The sequence below is a fragment of the Nuphar pumila genome, chromosome 16 (genome assembly GCF_984573655.1).
Source record: "Nuphar pumila chromosome 16, dmNupPumi1.hap1.1, whole genome shotgun sequence".
Lineage (NCBI taxonomy): Eukaryota > Viridiplantae > Streptophyta > Magnoliopsida > Nymphaeales > Nymphaeaceae > Nuphar > Nuphar pumila.
The window spans coordinates 16,715,027-16,730,956 of NC_143264.1; the positions used below are offsets into that span (position 1 = coordinate 16,715,027).

Here is a 15,930-nt window from a genome sequence, read left to right on the forward strand (position 1 = left end):
TGATTTAGACAGTTGAGTAAAGCAAAGCACATGATTGATCATTGGTTCGATTACCCCAGGTTATGCCGCCAGGAACAGTTGAACCTCGTATCGACAGACAAGTCTCATTTCTTAGAATTTTTCTGCATTTTAAAACGATGTGAGTTATTTTCAAAATGTTTTTCAAATGTCAGTTTGACTTGCAAAAGTAAAATTTTGCAATGATAACAAAACCCCATGGTGGTACCTTTTGGAATCTTGGTGCTGGGGCAGGCGTGTATGCATTTCGTGTTCCCGAGGCAAAATCTTGGTCAAACGCCCATGCTGGTACCGTTTAGAATCTCGGTGCTAGAATGGGCGTTATGCATTTGGGATGGGAGGTGAGGCCCTTTCTCCTTTCCATTTACTCTAAAGGATGGATTTGGCAGCTGCCACTTCCTCAAATGCAAAAACTCCATGAACACCCATCCCATCTACCGATCCCAAACAAGCTCTTAAAAATATTTGTTTCTTTCTTCATGGTGCTCTTATGTGGAAGTTGGACAATTGAAATTAGAAAGAATATGTTTAATGAGTCAAAATCCTAAAAATTGTCGCCCAAACAGATGAAAGATTTGATAAATCCTGTAGCTTACCATTCTTAGACTTGAAAAATCCAGTATTTGGCATCTCAACACTAAATACAGGATTCCAAACAGAGCCTTATTAGCTTTTTCTATAAAGTAGGTTTTGTATTTCCTGACAAAAAACAGTGGGCCTTTTAATGCTCTTGCTTTTAATATTTTGTTTTGGTGCGTTGGAGCATTTTTGTTTGTCTAAATAAAAGTGTAATAAAATCGTAAGGTATTCAAGATAAGCGAGATTTTGAAAATATAAAAATTATTGGGATTATCAGGATTGTGATTATGTCGCCATGATATCGCAAGATTTTCAAAATCTTAGCTATATTTATGACTGTTTAGAAGCATTCTTTTAACTTTTAACTAAAGAAAGGTCATGTATATAGTTATTGCAATTCTTTTATTATTAAAGTAATAATTGTTTTATTTTTTATAAAAGAACTCATAAATTTTGAGAAGCCCCCAAAAAACGCCATTCTAAGTATTCTTAAAAGCTTTTGAAAGGTCGCTAATAGGTATTGCCATATGTGAGGGTCATTTGCAAGTAGGGGGGGGGGGGCAGGTCTCAAAATTCTGCCCTTCATCTTCTTCATCTCCATACGGGTTTTGATTTTAACCTTCATTCTCAATCCAAACAAGGTGAGGTAGGGTGGTGCCCCATTTTCTCTTTGGTCCAGTCATCCCTAAAGATATTTTAGTTATTTTATTAACGGAGATCGAAAGCGGAGTGGGCGAAGGAAAAGCATAAGTCCATCCCTACCTCATTCTCCGCATGAGTTTTGATTTTAACCTTGATCACCGCCTTTATCCCCATTTCATGTCCTCCATTCCCGACCCCATTTCATGTCCTCCATTCCCGATCCAAACGGGACGAAGCCCGTGTTCCCCTTGTCCACTGGCATCTCTGTTTGCAAGGAAACAAAATCAAACCTCATATGCTTTTGTTCTATTGTTTTTTAAGTTATGCCATTGGAACCGTACCCTTCAAACCCTGATGAGGAGATATGACCCAACACTTTGTATGTACCGAGTGACATAACATTTATGGACTATATTTTATTACTTGTGAATAATTTTAATTATTATTTTAAATATTTTAATAATAATATATTTTACATATTAAATTATAAAATAAAAATCGAATTAGAAAATTAAAAAGAGAGCAACTTTGTATCCTTCTCAACAAATTTAAATTTTTTTTATCTATCATCATTCTTCTCTCACAAGACAAACATCTCATTTTGCAAAGTCAACATTTATTTTTTTGCCAACCATGGCAAAACCTTCCTAAGGTAGTAGTCACATGTTGAAAGAGTGCATTTTATTCTAACATTTTGAAGTGTATTGTCTTTAAAAATCAAATAAAATAGAATGTTTCCGAGTATCATAATTCTGAAAAAAAAAAGTCTTACAAAACTCAGAGTGTCTTACTCGTGTCAAAGGCACAGTGTCTCTGTGACTTACATCACAATCGCGGGACATCAATGAATTGGATTTTATCTGATATCGGACCGAATTTGATTCCATTTAGTTTCATTTGGTAAGCCAAAACAATATTGGATTGTAATCAGAGGCAGATATCCCAATTGGTTTACATGTATATGATATGAGATTTTTTACCATCCAAATCTGAATCCGTTTAGCCAACATCTCATTAGTCGAATATGGATTTTATTGAGAAAAGTGTTTGTAATGCTTTGATTGGAGGGCTCGGCGCAGGCAAACAAAAAATTCTGCCACTCTTAACATAAGGATGGGAACCACATCAGGCCGCGGTCATGGCACCAAACCTATCCAATGTCCTAATCCCACACAAATATTTGTGCATTAAGCAGCTGATCACCCTTGATCTTGAGGACAGAGCCTGTCAGGTGTGGGATCCAAAATCTGATGGAGGGTGATGGGTGCCTAATGCACAATTTTTTGTGCAATCATATTGCACCCGATCACCCGTATCTCTCGAATTATGTTCTCCTTTATAGTGACCAGAGGTGAGGGGCAGAGGGTCAGTGGGGAGAGTTCCCTTCTCTCTTTCTTTTTTTAGTTTTTGGATCCTCCTGCTTCTCTAACCTTTTTTCTTCTTTCTTTTTTTCTTCTCTTTAATTTGTTTCAAAGGTGCATACTGCAACAAACGAGGTCGTGTAGTAAAGCTTGTGAGTTTTTTGGGTTTGGTTCTTGTTCTAGAATTTTTTGGGGGGTTGTAAATTTGATGGTGTTTTTGGTTGATGGGAGAATTGAATGTAAATATGAGAATAGTTGGTTTTAAGTTGAGCATGATAGTAATAATGAAATAGAGTTGTTTTTTTGCTTGATCATTTTTGCTCAGTTTTGATGAATTTTAAACATTCACGAATTTTCTTTTGTTGAATTGTTAAAAGATTTCAAAAGATTGAATTTTTTTTTAGTGGAGGGTTCATGCCAAGAAATTTTTTTTTTCTGTTATCAACTTGATTTCTTTTAGAAATTTGTTGCACCCCTAAAGAAATTGTATAATAGCATATTGTTTTTACAGTTTGATGAATTTAGAAACTTGTTGCATCACAAACTTTTTTTTTTTTTAATTTCCAAGATTTTGTTGGTAAATTATTTATTTTTTATTTTTCTAAAAAATTGCCAATAAAAAACTAAGAAAAATAAAAAAAGTTAAAAATCTTACCAGAAGTCATTTTATGTTTTTGAACATAAAATGTGATTTTGAATATATTTTTTTAAAACATTTTTAATCATTTTAAACATTTTTTAGTTTTTAGATCCATTCCAAGATTTTTTATTTTATTTTTTATGTAAAATGGTGGTTGAATCGGGAACTGTTCAAATTGTTCGTACATCAAACAACTGACATTTAGAACATAACATTTGACTATGATCCAAAGAAATGTTGAACTTGATACAACTGTTACTTAACAGAATCAATGTGTTATTAGTTTTTTTTGTTCATTTTGTCCAATTCTGAACAAATCATCAAACATACCTTAGAGACAAATTCTGTTCAGAAAAGGATTACCTCAGCAACCGGAGTCTTGTCAAAAATTGTTGTAACCACCTGACAACTTTCCTCACCTGTATCCATTGAAAATTCATAGATGAACCGCCTACAACCCAGTCACAAATATGGGCGAGATTTTGAATATCCCGCGAAAAGAACACGATATAAACATAAAACGAGATCATGACGACATTTTAAACGCGAGATATTCAAATTATCGCTGAAAATGAATATCTCACGTTTTTTTTCCAAGGTTGAAAGAAAAACAAAAACAAAAACAAAAAAAAACTGCCTAATGCAACGTAGCTTAGCTGCCATGCAAGTAGTAACTGTTGCAAGGCAGGTAGCAAATGGCATGCCGCATTGCTGACCACAGCGCATTTTACAAAAACTGTACAGCTCAACCACGTTTGATCCCCTGTCCAGCTGGATTTTGGACAGAAATCCTACTGGGAACAGTGGATCACCATCACGTGGATCCGGTGGTGATGCTGCCGGCGAGGTCCCGCTCTTCCCCCTTCTTCTTGGTCCTTTTTCTTCTTCGTTCTTTCCACTTCTTTTTCTTCTTTCCCCTTCTTCGTTCTTCTCCTTCGTCGTTCTTTCTCCCTTCTGCTAAGCAGATCGAGAATGAAAAGTCGTTTTATTATTTTGGCGAGTGTAAGGCAGGCCATTCCAGATGAGATTCAAGAGAGGCAGCAACGGTTCTCAAGATAGTAGAAGTCCGAGAGGCATCTTTCATTTTCTTTTCTTCATCTTTTTGTCTTTTTTTTTTCTAGATTGCAATGTGTACAAGTGGGGACTTACTAGCTTGCTTGCCCAACTTTAAATCTTGATTTTTATTTAAAATGTGGGTGCATGATATTGCACTTACTCGTTTTGTTAGTTTATAGTTTTGTTAGTTTAAATTTGGCTCTATCTTGCTGATGAAATTGTTTTTGACATGAAGATGAGCATATCCCCCCGCAAGTTAAATGTGAAATGAGCATATCCCTTGATTTTTTTTTTCTGTTTAAAAATTGGAATGCTCAAAGAATAATTTTGTATTTTTAGGATAATTTTAGAGTTTTGGATTTTTAGGAAAAATATAAAATGAGAAGCAGTTTGGATGAGGTGTATGTTGACCAAGATAATTGTGTTTTACTACTGGTTTTCCAATAAAAAATCAAGGCTGGAGGATGAAAGAATTGTAGTTAGCACCTATTTATCCCAAATATGTCCAATAACAAACTCTTAGATGAAGGAAAAGACCAAACTCTTTAACAAGTATGTTTTTTTATGTTTTGGTATTTGGATACAATTCAAGATTTTCATTTTGAGGTAAAAATTCATATTTGGGATAAAAAAAACCATGATTTTAGACATACCTTCATAATTAGATCCATATCCGAGTTAAAAATTCATAATAAATTTGTTAAAATATGTAAAATAGTGGGCGGATAAGGTCATACTATCCAAAACAAAGTAATCCAACCCATCATTCATGTCTGTCCAAGTTGTTTGCATATCGTCATCAAACAACAGATATTTTGAACACATCATCCAAGTATGGTCCAAACAAACATTAAACTTTGTACAATTGTTACAAAACTAAGAGAACCAATATTATATCACATTTTTTTGTTCATTTCATTCAATCTTCGACAAGCCATCAAAACAAGCCCTAGGAGGAGGCTATCCCCCTCCTCAACTCCCATCAATATGGGACTATTCCAAGTCCCTTTAAACGCAATATGCATGTATTGCTCGTGTATATTTGTAATTTCACCCGTTAAGCTTTTCTCTTTGATTGGATTTCATGTTGCCAAAAATATCACAACGAGATCTGTGACTATGGTAAATAACCTCCATAGCTGACGCCAAAACCTTCTTATGAACAAATTTACGTGTTGTAGAATTTTAAAAATCACCCTAAATATTCCATTGCTGAGAAATTCCTAAGAACAATATTTCAAATTTACATATTGTAGAATTTTAAAAATCATCCTAAATATTCCATTGCTGAGAAATTCCTAAGAACAATATTTGTGACAATGTTTGATGTTCTTTTTTTTTGTTTTATTAAAAATGTTCCCAAATTTTTAGTTAACTCACCAAATGCACAGGGATCCCTAAGTTGTCTATCAAAAGTTCTCAAATATCGATCTGTTTTCTCTTTCTAACCAGAAAGATTTCTATTTTTTTACATTAGCTAACATCGTTTGAAATTCAGTCAAAACTAATGAAATAAAGTTCAACTAACTAATTGTCATCATTTAATAGGTTAACCACTCAAGAAGAAAGATGATTAGGTTTCTTGGATTTAGAGGTGAATTTTATGTCAACTTAATTTGTAAATATAAACTTATGGTTATTTAAGAAAAGGTTATTATGTAACTGAAAAATGCATAGAAAGAACAAAAGAAAGGAACAACACTTGTTCTCCAAGTAGTTAGACTCTCTCTATCTCTATCTCTCCATAGTTAAAAACATGAAAATAACCTTAAGTCAAAATAATAGTAATATAGAACAGTAAAGTTTGAAACAGACTACCCCCACTTCAAGTGTGACATGAACAATACCAATGGATCATAAAGACCAAAGAACCCAAACCAGCCTCACAACCTCATTAGCCATCATCGTCATTTGAGTTCGATCTGCAAAGCCCGCATTATCATCATTCTAACGGTTTATGTGCAAATTATACAATGAAAGAGTAAAAATCACTATTCTGGGGCTTTTGCAGATCATAGTTCCATGGATAATAGATACAGAAGTTTTTAGCAAGAAATCAGGCCGCACTCGAACGTGGATTTCAATCAGCACATTCTGAATGATGATAAATCTCATGGGCCTCATCTGCCCAGATGGTTCAATCAGTTATTAGCTTTGTGGTACAAACACATCCAAGCAATATACAATACCATGATCCATTTAGCCACTCGAAAATGGTTTTGCAAAAACAGCTTGAATGTTTTCACGCATATATGTGAGTGTACATGTCTGGACATGTAAGTAGCAAAAAATAACATTACATCAAACTCCTAATAAGAACGTCATTAACAATGGCACCATATCAGCTATCCGACTATTTTTCGTAAAACAGCTTCAGCACGTTGCTCCATCTGGGGTAACACCCACTCATGCTGAACTATGTCGAGACTATCCTTTTCAGCACTCAAACTCTGGCACATAAGAGATCACAAAATATTACCCACCATTGGGAAGCAACAGAAACACTTCTATTGTTCACCTAACTTCCTCATGAAGTAAAAAGATCAGATTCTGAACTCCGGAATATTTGTATCATCTTAACGAATTACAGGGAATGGTGTGGTGTGTGGTAACATAAGATGCAGGTGAAGAACAATTGATGATTGATGGAAATCGTAACAAAACAAAAACTAAAACAAAGCAGTTCTAAGATTTTTGCAATGCCATCATACCTGTCAGCATCATGTCTGAAATTGAGAGTTTTAAGGCAATTATTTACATTGAGAGAGAGAGAGGAGCATGTAGCTCCTAAACAGTTTTATCTCCTAAAAGTCCTAAAGACTTCCAAAGAAATATTGTTACAGGTTTTTTCTTTCTTTCTCTTTTTGCTTAATCTAAACTAGTAGATGCAATTATCATTGTTTATTTACTAAAACCCATGACTTAGATCGAACTAATCTAATCAGAAAAATCAATTTTTCATTATCAAGCTCTAGTTCAATACAATCCATTGATTTTCTGATCAATCTAAAAACACTTCTAAACATGAAAAGTAGATCATATAAAGCATGTCATCTACTGTTATTGTCCATATGCCTTAAGTACATTATATGAGATACGTCTGCAAGTTCAAATTAAGCAACACTTGTGCATATGCCATAAGCCATTTAGGACAGTTTAGGGGATAAAACTATTTAGAATCTAACATGCTACTTTATATGTTTTTGAGAAGAGGTAAAACATTTTTTATGAAAGTAACCAAAGGAAGGCAATAATAAGTCGCTAAACAATTGAGCAAGAAGAAAGAAAACTATAATTGGCTGGTTCTAATAACCCCAATGTAACATAGGTCACTATTCGCCATTTTATCCCAGTACAAGCAAGTACCTCCCTTCAAACAGATTTATTAACGTTATTGACATGAAAACATGCTTCCTTAATAATCCAATTGTTCCTTTCAAGCCACAAGGACCACCACATTGAGAGCAGCCCCAGGGTTACCGGAAGCGCCCATGGGCTTGGGGAAGCACAAAATGTGGAGCTTCCAAAATGCATGGGGAAGCACCCATTTTGCTCGCTTCCCAATATTAGGATGCAAATGTTTTCCTTTTTTTGGGGTTTGGAGCCTTTAACAATTTTTTTTGCCCAATATTAGGAAAATTTGATTCTTATTCGCTTCCCACAAGAATCCTAGGTCGCTTCTCTCTTCGCTTACTAGGTCGCTTCTAATTCACTTCCGAGACGATTCTCGGTTCACTTCTAAGCCGTCTCGCACTTCCTGCTTCCTAAAATTTTAGAAGTGCTTCGGTTCCTGCTTATGCTTCCGCTTCCCAAATCGCTTCCCGCTTCCTCGACTGGCAACTCTGAGCAACTCCCATCTCCAAGTATATATATCCATTTTTCCCTTTTGCATAGTTGTCAAAGGCGCTAATCGGGCCTAGGCAGAAGATCCCCCAAGAGGACTAGTGAGGGCCTTAGACGGCACCGGTCAAGCCTAGGTGGGCCCAAAAAAATAAAAATAAAGAAAAGCATAAATATTACGATAAATAGTTAAATCTAATAACAATCATATGATTGTAACTATAAATGAAATGCGTAACAGTGTAACACATTGAATATAAAACACATATATATACATACATGTATATGTGTGTGTGGGTGAAAAATACAGGCATACATGTAAGGAACATAAATAAAACAGAAGGAAAAAAGGAAAAAGAGACAGAAAAACAAGAGGAAGAAGAAGAAAAGGACAAGAAAATAAGATGAAAATTAAGAAGAAAAAAGAAAAGGCGAAAGAGGAAGAAAAAGAAAAAGAAGAGGAAGAGGTAAAAAAAAAGTGAAGAAGGTGGAGGAGAAAAAGGAGGAAAAAAAAGAAAGAAAAAGAAAATGACAGAAGAAAAAAGAAAAGGCTAGCAGCAAGAGGAAGAAAAAAAAAAAGGGCAACCATGTCCCCGCAGCCTAGCCTGCCTAGGCGAGTACCACCGAAACCCATAAGCCTAGGTGATGGCCCTACCTACGCCTAGGCACTACTTTTGATAACTAAGCCCTTTTGCACTTCTTTTGTGCCAATTAAAAGATGTCGAGTACAACTTTCAATTAGACAAATTTCCACTTAAAACTTGGCCATGAGAATATGAGTGATTGTGCCCGCTGGTTTGTCGAGGTTCGTGTTAGATGAACCCGTGTTGGAACTAGAAGACGAACCAATCAGAAGATCCGAATCCACAACTGATGGGTACTCCAAACGTAGTAAGGCAGACGCAAAAGGATCGAACTTATTCCTCAATCTTAGAACTTGTGGGTGACATGTCCTAGGGTTTGAACCCTGGTTGACACGATGGGGAACAGACCAGAGGTTCCTTGTGACAAGTGAGGCAATCCTGGCAAGGAAAGGTCAAAATCGCAAAAACGAATAATCGAGTAATGCGGTTCGGGTTGAGTTGGGGGATCTTATATGGTTCTAGGTCCAAAACGTGTAAGACCTGGTATAAGGTCTCTAGGGAGATCTAGGGATATACAAGAGGTCCTGATACAATTATTAGGCAGAGAAGAAGGCTGAGTAGGTCAAGGGAACTCGATTTAGGCAAATCAGACAAATTGGGTATCTGGTAAGGTCGATTTTGGTTTTTAGGTTCCAAAAATTAAGGAGAAGTTGATCTAATGCTATGGAAGGATCCTAAGGATACCTTGGAGTTTTGTAGCAGGTTGGAATGATGTCTCCCACGTTCTGCAACTCTGATACACGATCTGCAATGCAGCAATGCCGACGGGATCGGCTGGAAGCAAGTCTACACGATCAAGATGCCAGGAAAACTTGGGCCTTCCTACATGGATGAACGACTAGCCCTTGGGGACATGGCCTTCACATAAATCAGAGGTAAGAGAGGGAGAAGAGAAAGAAAAGAGAGACAGAGAGAGAGGTAAGACAATGCATAAATTTCATTCCTCCATTCATTTCAAAATAGAACCCCAAGCCTTTATTTATAGAATTTGGCTTGGGTTTGAGTCCAGCTCCAATCCAAAATAGAAAATCTAACCTAAATTCCAAAACACCCTCTAACTGCCAAAACTATATCTTAACTGACAATCATAACTAGACTAGGAAGGAAGTCAATTAGCTTGACTGGGGGTCTCATTCTAAGCAAATCTTAATTACATAAATTAAATATCTAAAAGCAATAAATATAAAATAAAAACATGCCTGAGGCTGGACCTATGTGCCAAAATTTAGTAGGTAGGAGAGAGGGAAGGAATCATCTCATAATTAGGAAACTAGAGGAGAAGGGGGGATGCCCCCCCTATTTTGAAAAGTTGGGGGTATCCTCCATCTTTCTTTTACTTTATTTCCTTTCTCCTTCACATGGGGTGACCCCCACCATATTGACTTTGGCCTCCTCCTATGTAGCCACCTTTCTCCCTTTTTTCTCCTTCTCCTTGATGCCAAGTGTACTCACTCATAAGGAAAGTTACTCCCCTTGTACGAAGCTCTCCTTGGGTGCCATGTGTCCTTATTGTGGGACACATATCCTTCTCCCTTGCTTGAATAGCAAGAGGATATATGTCCTTTCACTTTTTTACCCCACTCAGCCCCGTAGGCTTCCACATCATCATACTGGACCCCATATAAACAGGAATGGCCCTCCATGGGGCATGAGGTGGAGTCTTGGATTTGGATCACGATTCTTGGAGCGTCTTTCACAATATGAATTGAATAATAAGTGCTGAGGACGACTCCTGGATTTTGACTCGTATAGACCTGACTCACTACTCCATAAATAAATGGATCACAAACTAATATCAAAACTCAATGTCATGTTACACTCGCTCCATGGAAGCAAAAACTCAAGACATCAAATCCTACTAAAATCAAAAGAACATCAAAATAAATTAGGGTTGATTTTGGACCGTAACAAATTGAAAGCTTGAACAAGACCACAAAATGTGCAAAGTGCTATCTTTCCATAGAACTAAGACTTGTTTCCAGCAAGTCGATGTTGTCCAAATCCACATAATAGAATTTATCTTCTATTTATTGAAAAAGCAATCTCCATGAAATAGAATTTATCTTTTATTTGTTAAAAAGCAATCAAGACAAAGGTTGTATGTATCGTACCGTATCACGTATCGTTACTATGAAGAAAATTGATACGATATGCACTAGTATCGCGATATGAATGTGTATTGTATTTGTATCATATATACAGTAAGATACAAACATGTATCATACTCTATTGTATGATACGGGGTGTATCATACAATATAGGGTCGGTGTAATTAAAAAGAGTAGAATTGTAATTTATTTATCTTTTTGTTTTAAAGACCTCTCGAGGGTCAACTCCCTCATTTGTGTAGAGGCCATTAGAGGGGTATCCACACACCCTACGAGTTGTGAGAGTGATTTGGGGGTTGATTTGTGTACAAGGGAGCTTTTTGTGGTTTTCTCTAGTAAAAGTGCATTTTCACCATTTTTTTACTCAAGACAGTAGATTAAGATAAAAAAAATCTCTATTATGAATAAAATTATAAACCCACCTTCCAAAAAAATTCTGCCCTGGGGGCACCTACCGCGAAGTTTGATCCGCGAAAATTAGGGATTTATATCAAGGTAAAAATCAAGCTCCACACACCAGCAAAGATAACATCAGATGATTTGGCATGACAATGAGGCACTCAAGTAATTAGTGAAAACCGATTGAAAATTGAGTGCAACTATTGTCATAATATTTTTATTTATGTAAATATGAAAGTATGAGTCTTGTGATATTTTATATTGTTCTTGTGAGATAGATGATGTTTGATTATGTCTTATGCAGCCTGTCACATGGGTGCGGGTGCGGCACTTTCAAAAAACTTGGGTGCGGGGGTGCGGCAAATATATATATATATATATATATATATATATATATATATATATATATATATATATATATATATATATATATATATATATATAAAGTCCAAAAGTTGGACATAAATGACCCTGGGTGCATTGACCACACCCAGGGTCAGGTTGATTGCATCGGGTGCCGCACCCGCACACGTGTCGCGTCGACGCGGTGCGGCACCTAGTTGGCAGAGTCGCTCTGACATAGTATACAGCTCATAGAGACATAAATGTTTCATATGTGATTTTATGGTTGTATTTTGTGCAATTCATCATTGTGATTTTTTTAAAAAATTTGCTATTTTTTTTATTTTTCATGATTTTTTTGAAATTTCTGGAATTTTTTTATTAAAATGTTATGATTTTTTACAATACAATACGCATCTTATTTTGGGCCAGACTGATACGGAAAACGATACAACGATACGATACAACCTTGGTTAAAACCATGCCTTGTCCACTGTAAAATTCCCCACCACCATTTGCCCATCAAAGCTTACTTCAGCTGAGAAACCCTATCGTTACCAGTCCACCAAATTCACTAGGTAGGGTACAAATTTAAGGGGAAGAGACCGAGGTAGACCCATTCCAAATAAATACTCATCAGCCTTGTGAAGTGACATCCTATATCCACATTGAGAGCAGCCCCCATGTCTAGGTATATATCCATTTTTCCCTTTTGCACTTCTTTGGGGCCAATTAAAAGATGTCAAATACAATTTTCAATTGGAAAAATCCCACTTAAAGTTTGAGCATGCATAATCTGAGTGATTGGAAGGCTGAGCAGGACACTGTGCAAAGTGCCAATTTTTTGGCAGCTTAAGAATGGAAAGCAAGTCGAGCATTTGACTACACAAGTAATCAGTATCAAAGAATTTAGGAGTACCAAACATATTTGTCTTGTTTAGGTAACATCAGTTCACTACATGGTCATAAAAGGCTCTCACTCACTAATAATCCCCATTCCGCACCACACCCTCCACACACACACCCAATTAGCAAATTGTCTCCTCTTCAAGGCGCCTAAACATATATTAGTAATAAATAACCTGAAAGAAGTTTGCTTGCACAAAAATAGTTTGTTGGATAAGGCAAAAAAGCAACAGAAAAGGGGAAAACAGAAATACCTTTGTTGGATCAAAACCAAACCCACTCATCTGCATCATCCGCTGTGTGTCATCGGTGGCTGAAATTCCAACAAAACAATTTTATTAGTAAAGAGAATCAATGACATAAATAATTTCTTGTTCATATTTCATACAAATCAAGAGAACATAAGATCCTTAGATATAATAAATTGGAGCTTCACTAATAGAAAACATAAAGAAATTATGTGGAAAGAAAATGATGGAACAATACTGACCATTTTCCTCTCCAAGAATGAGACTGAATAGACCTCGCAAACCAAAGAGGTTTAGAAAATACCTGAAAAAAAAGTGTAAAAGTAATGCATAAAAGATTATTGTTTCATGAGGCTGACCACTGAATGAAAATAGAGATATCTCCAATGATATTAATCCATTGGGGAAAAAAACCTGGGAAAACAGCAAACGCTTTACCATGAACGACTGCTGACATAGCTGACATCAACAGTGCTTAAGTCAATTCCATTCTGCAACATGGATCTGAACCTTTGAGTGAGTGGGAAGGGTATCTTGGCTGAAAAGAAATAGAACAGTGATCACTACAGTTGGAATCCCAATAGAAAGATATAATTCAACATGCTTAAGACCTAGCAAAAGGACTTTTTTTTTATCTTCCTAACAAAGCTTTCATTAAGGCAGCCACTGGAAAAAGCTTATAAGCTTCGTAGTCAAACAAGCAACTTATGAGTCTACCTAAGCACTGGACTGTGACTAGGCTGCAAGCCTCCTAGGCAACCTGACACCTATGTCACATGGGTGCGGGTGCGGGAGCGGGTGCGGGTGCGGGTGCGGGGATTCGGCACTTCCAAAAAACCCGGGTGCGGGAGTGCGGCAGGGGAAAAAATGTAAAAAAAATAAATTATATATATATATAATTTTGAAGTTTTAACAGTTTAACATTTAACAGTAAACATTGTCATAAACTCATAATATGATTCATCATGCATGCAGTATATCAACCTAAATATCAAATTATCAATCAAATAAGTAAAGCAATTACATAAATCGACCTAAATATCAATCAAATAAGTATTGCATAAAAGAACTAAATTACATACCAAAGTATATCCTGATGAAGTAATGGATGCTAATAATTTTCTGGGTAATAAACACCTTTTGTGGGTTTCAAGCCATTGTGGTCCTCGTGATCGCCTCTAGCCAAGAAGGTGGAGCCCTCGTGGGTTTAAATGAGCTATCGTAACATCACAATTGTGTGATTGAAAGCATTCACTATCCAGTTTAGTGATTGATATGTTTCAAATAATAGCTGCTGGATACAACTGGGCACCGCAGTCTGCTCCAACCCGAGCTGTTTACAGAGGAGGCTCAATTAAAATTATTTATGTTTTGGTGAATTTATAGTGCAATGTTGCATTATTTATGTGTGCTGCATTCATTCTTGGAGGCCTTCATTTACAGCTGACGATTGGTCCTGGTTGCCTGTGCCCAGCACATAAGGGCTGGATTTGGGATCACAATTTGGATCCCGAACCAGCAACATGCTTACAGGCCTACGCGTCGGCTCGTCGATGGTTGGAAGTCCAGTTTGGCCTTGACCAGTCCATAACTCTCTTCAACCGGCCTGTCAGGTCCTAGTCAAAGGTGGAGCCGTGCCATTCCAGATGCCCACCCATTTCCTGGGTCAGGCATTTCCACCGGCAATGGGCTTGGTCCAGATTTTAGGCTCAGCCCCTCCCCTGCCGACCCAACAAGAGACCGAGAGAGGGGGGGGGGGGGGGGTGCTCGGCCCCTCCCCAGCCGACCCAAGAAGAGAGTGAGAGACATACCTGCGAGCCGAGAGGAGTCTGGGAGGCGGAGCTGGGGGCGGCGATGCTGGGGGCGGCGACGCTGGGGGCGGCGATGGGAGAGCTCGAGCTCAGGGGGAGAGAGAGGAGAGATTAGGGCAAAAAAAAAAAATTGCCCTAATCCTCCTCCTTTTCATCGGGGGGAATTTTTTTTTTCGCCCAAAAATGTGGACAAAAATGACCCTGGGTGCGTTGACGGCACCCAGGGTCGTGTTGACCGCACCCGGTGCCGCACCCGCACGCGATCCCGCGTCGCGTCGACGCGGGTGCGGCATCTGTTTTGCCGAGTCCCTGTGACATAGTCTGACACTAGTCGACTGACACACCCTGATAGTCAACAACTAGGCAAGCTCTTTCCTTGTCATCAATTAGGGCTTTAAGATTGTTAAAGATAACCATAACAAGTTTGAACCCAAAGGCAATAAGAAGAAAGTTTAGGAGTAGATGACGTTATTCAAAAGCTACTATACTATTGCATACTACAAGCATTACAAATGTTCTAGAATGTCACAAAATTTACCAAAAACGAGCAAAAATATTCTAGGCTATTTAATAAACAAAACCAAATGGTTTTTACATGAAAATATGATGTATTTAAAAGGGGCGGCTACATTGAATCCTATATTTCGGTGCTGCTCTGCATCAACAGAAAATACATTTAGATCAACACCAAATTATAGATTTGACAGTATTTTATCATTTAAAATCATAACTTACCAAATGTGAATAGGATGAAAAGCAAATCTTGATGCAACAAGATGGATCTGCACCGTTTTAGTTTATACTGACCCACATGCATGCAAATCCCAAAAAATAAGTTGAAAACTTGAAATATATTAGAACTTTGTATCTGAAATAAAACACAATAATCAAAAGCTCAAGATGTAATTAAATAGTTATCTTTTTGTAAACAAAGCTTTGAAAAGTTTTTCCTAACTTTTGAAATTAATTTACATTCTTCCAACAAATCGTGACCATGAATAACTCGATCTTGACTCATGCCCACAATGTTCTACAGAAAGAATGTCATCATTTTTGTACCAATTTATTATTATAACAAGTTTTCTCTACCCAGCATCATAGGTGGCCAGCCAAATGAAGCCAAACTCACACCTATGAATCGAACAAGCTCTATGCATATCTATCAGTACAAGAGTTGAGCACAAACCATTGAACCACTAATTTCTGTATAGTATTTCAGACAGCATGGGTCAATAATGGGTCTGAATGTGCACTTAAGTCAAAAGTATGAAACAGATAATAATGGTCTGGTTGCCTTTCCCACACCCTGCTAATGAAACAGTTGGTTAATGGTTTC

The 15,930-nt window shown here is 37.1% G+C and overlaps 1 protein-coding gene across 2 annotated transcripts in view; it reads right to left on the reverse strand.

Annotated features, from left to right (window-relative positions):
- Positions 1-3,454: 3,454 nt before the first annotated feature.
- The window catches only part of LOC149813029 (uncharacterized), a 71,840-nt gene continuing 59,364 nt past the window's right edge, over positions 3,455-15,930 (reverse strand). The window contains exons 5-8 of one of the 2 annotated variants that reach the window (XM_089990763.1): positions 13,222-13,321; positions 13,026-13,087; positions 12,790-12,848; positions 3,455-3,659 (exon numbers count right to left, since the gene is read on the reverse strand). In XM_089990763.1, coding sequence (XP_089846889.1) covers positions 3,600-3,659; positions 12,790-12,848; positions 13,026-13,087; positions 13,222-13,321 — 281 coding nt within the window. In that variant the 3' untranslated portion in view covers positions 3,455-3,599. Of the gene's footprint in view, positions 3,660-6,391; positions 6,747-12,789; positions 12,849-13,025; positions 13,088-13,221; positions 13,322-15,930 lie in introns of those variants that run through there. The other variant, XM_089990762.1, reaches the window with a different exon arrangement.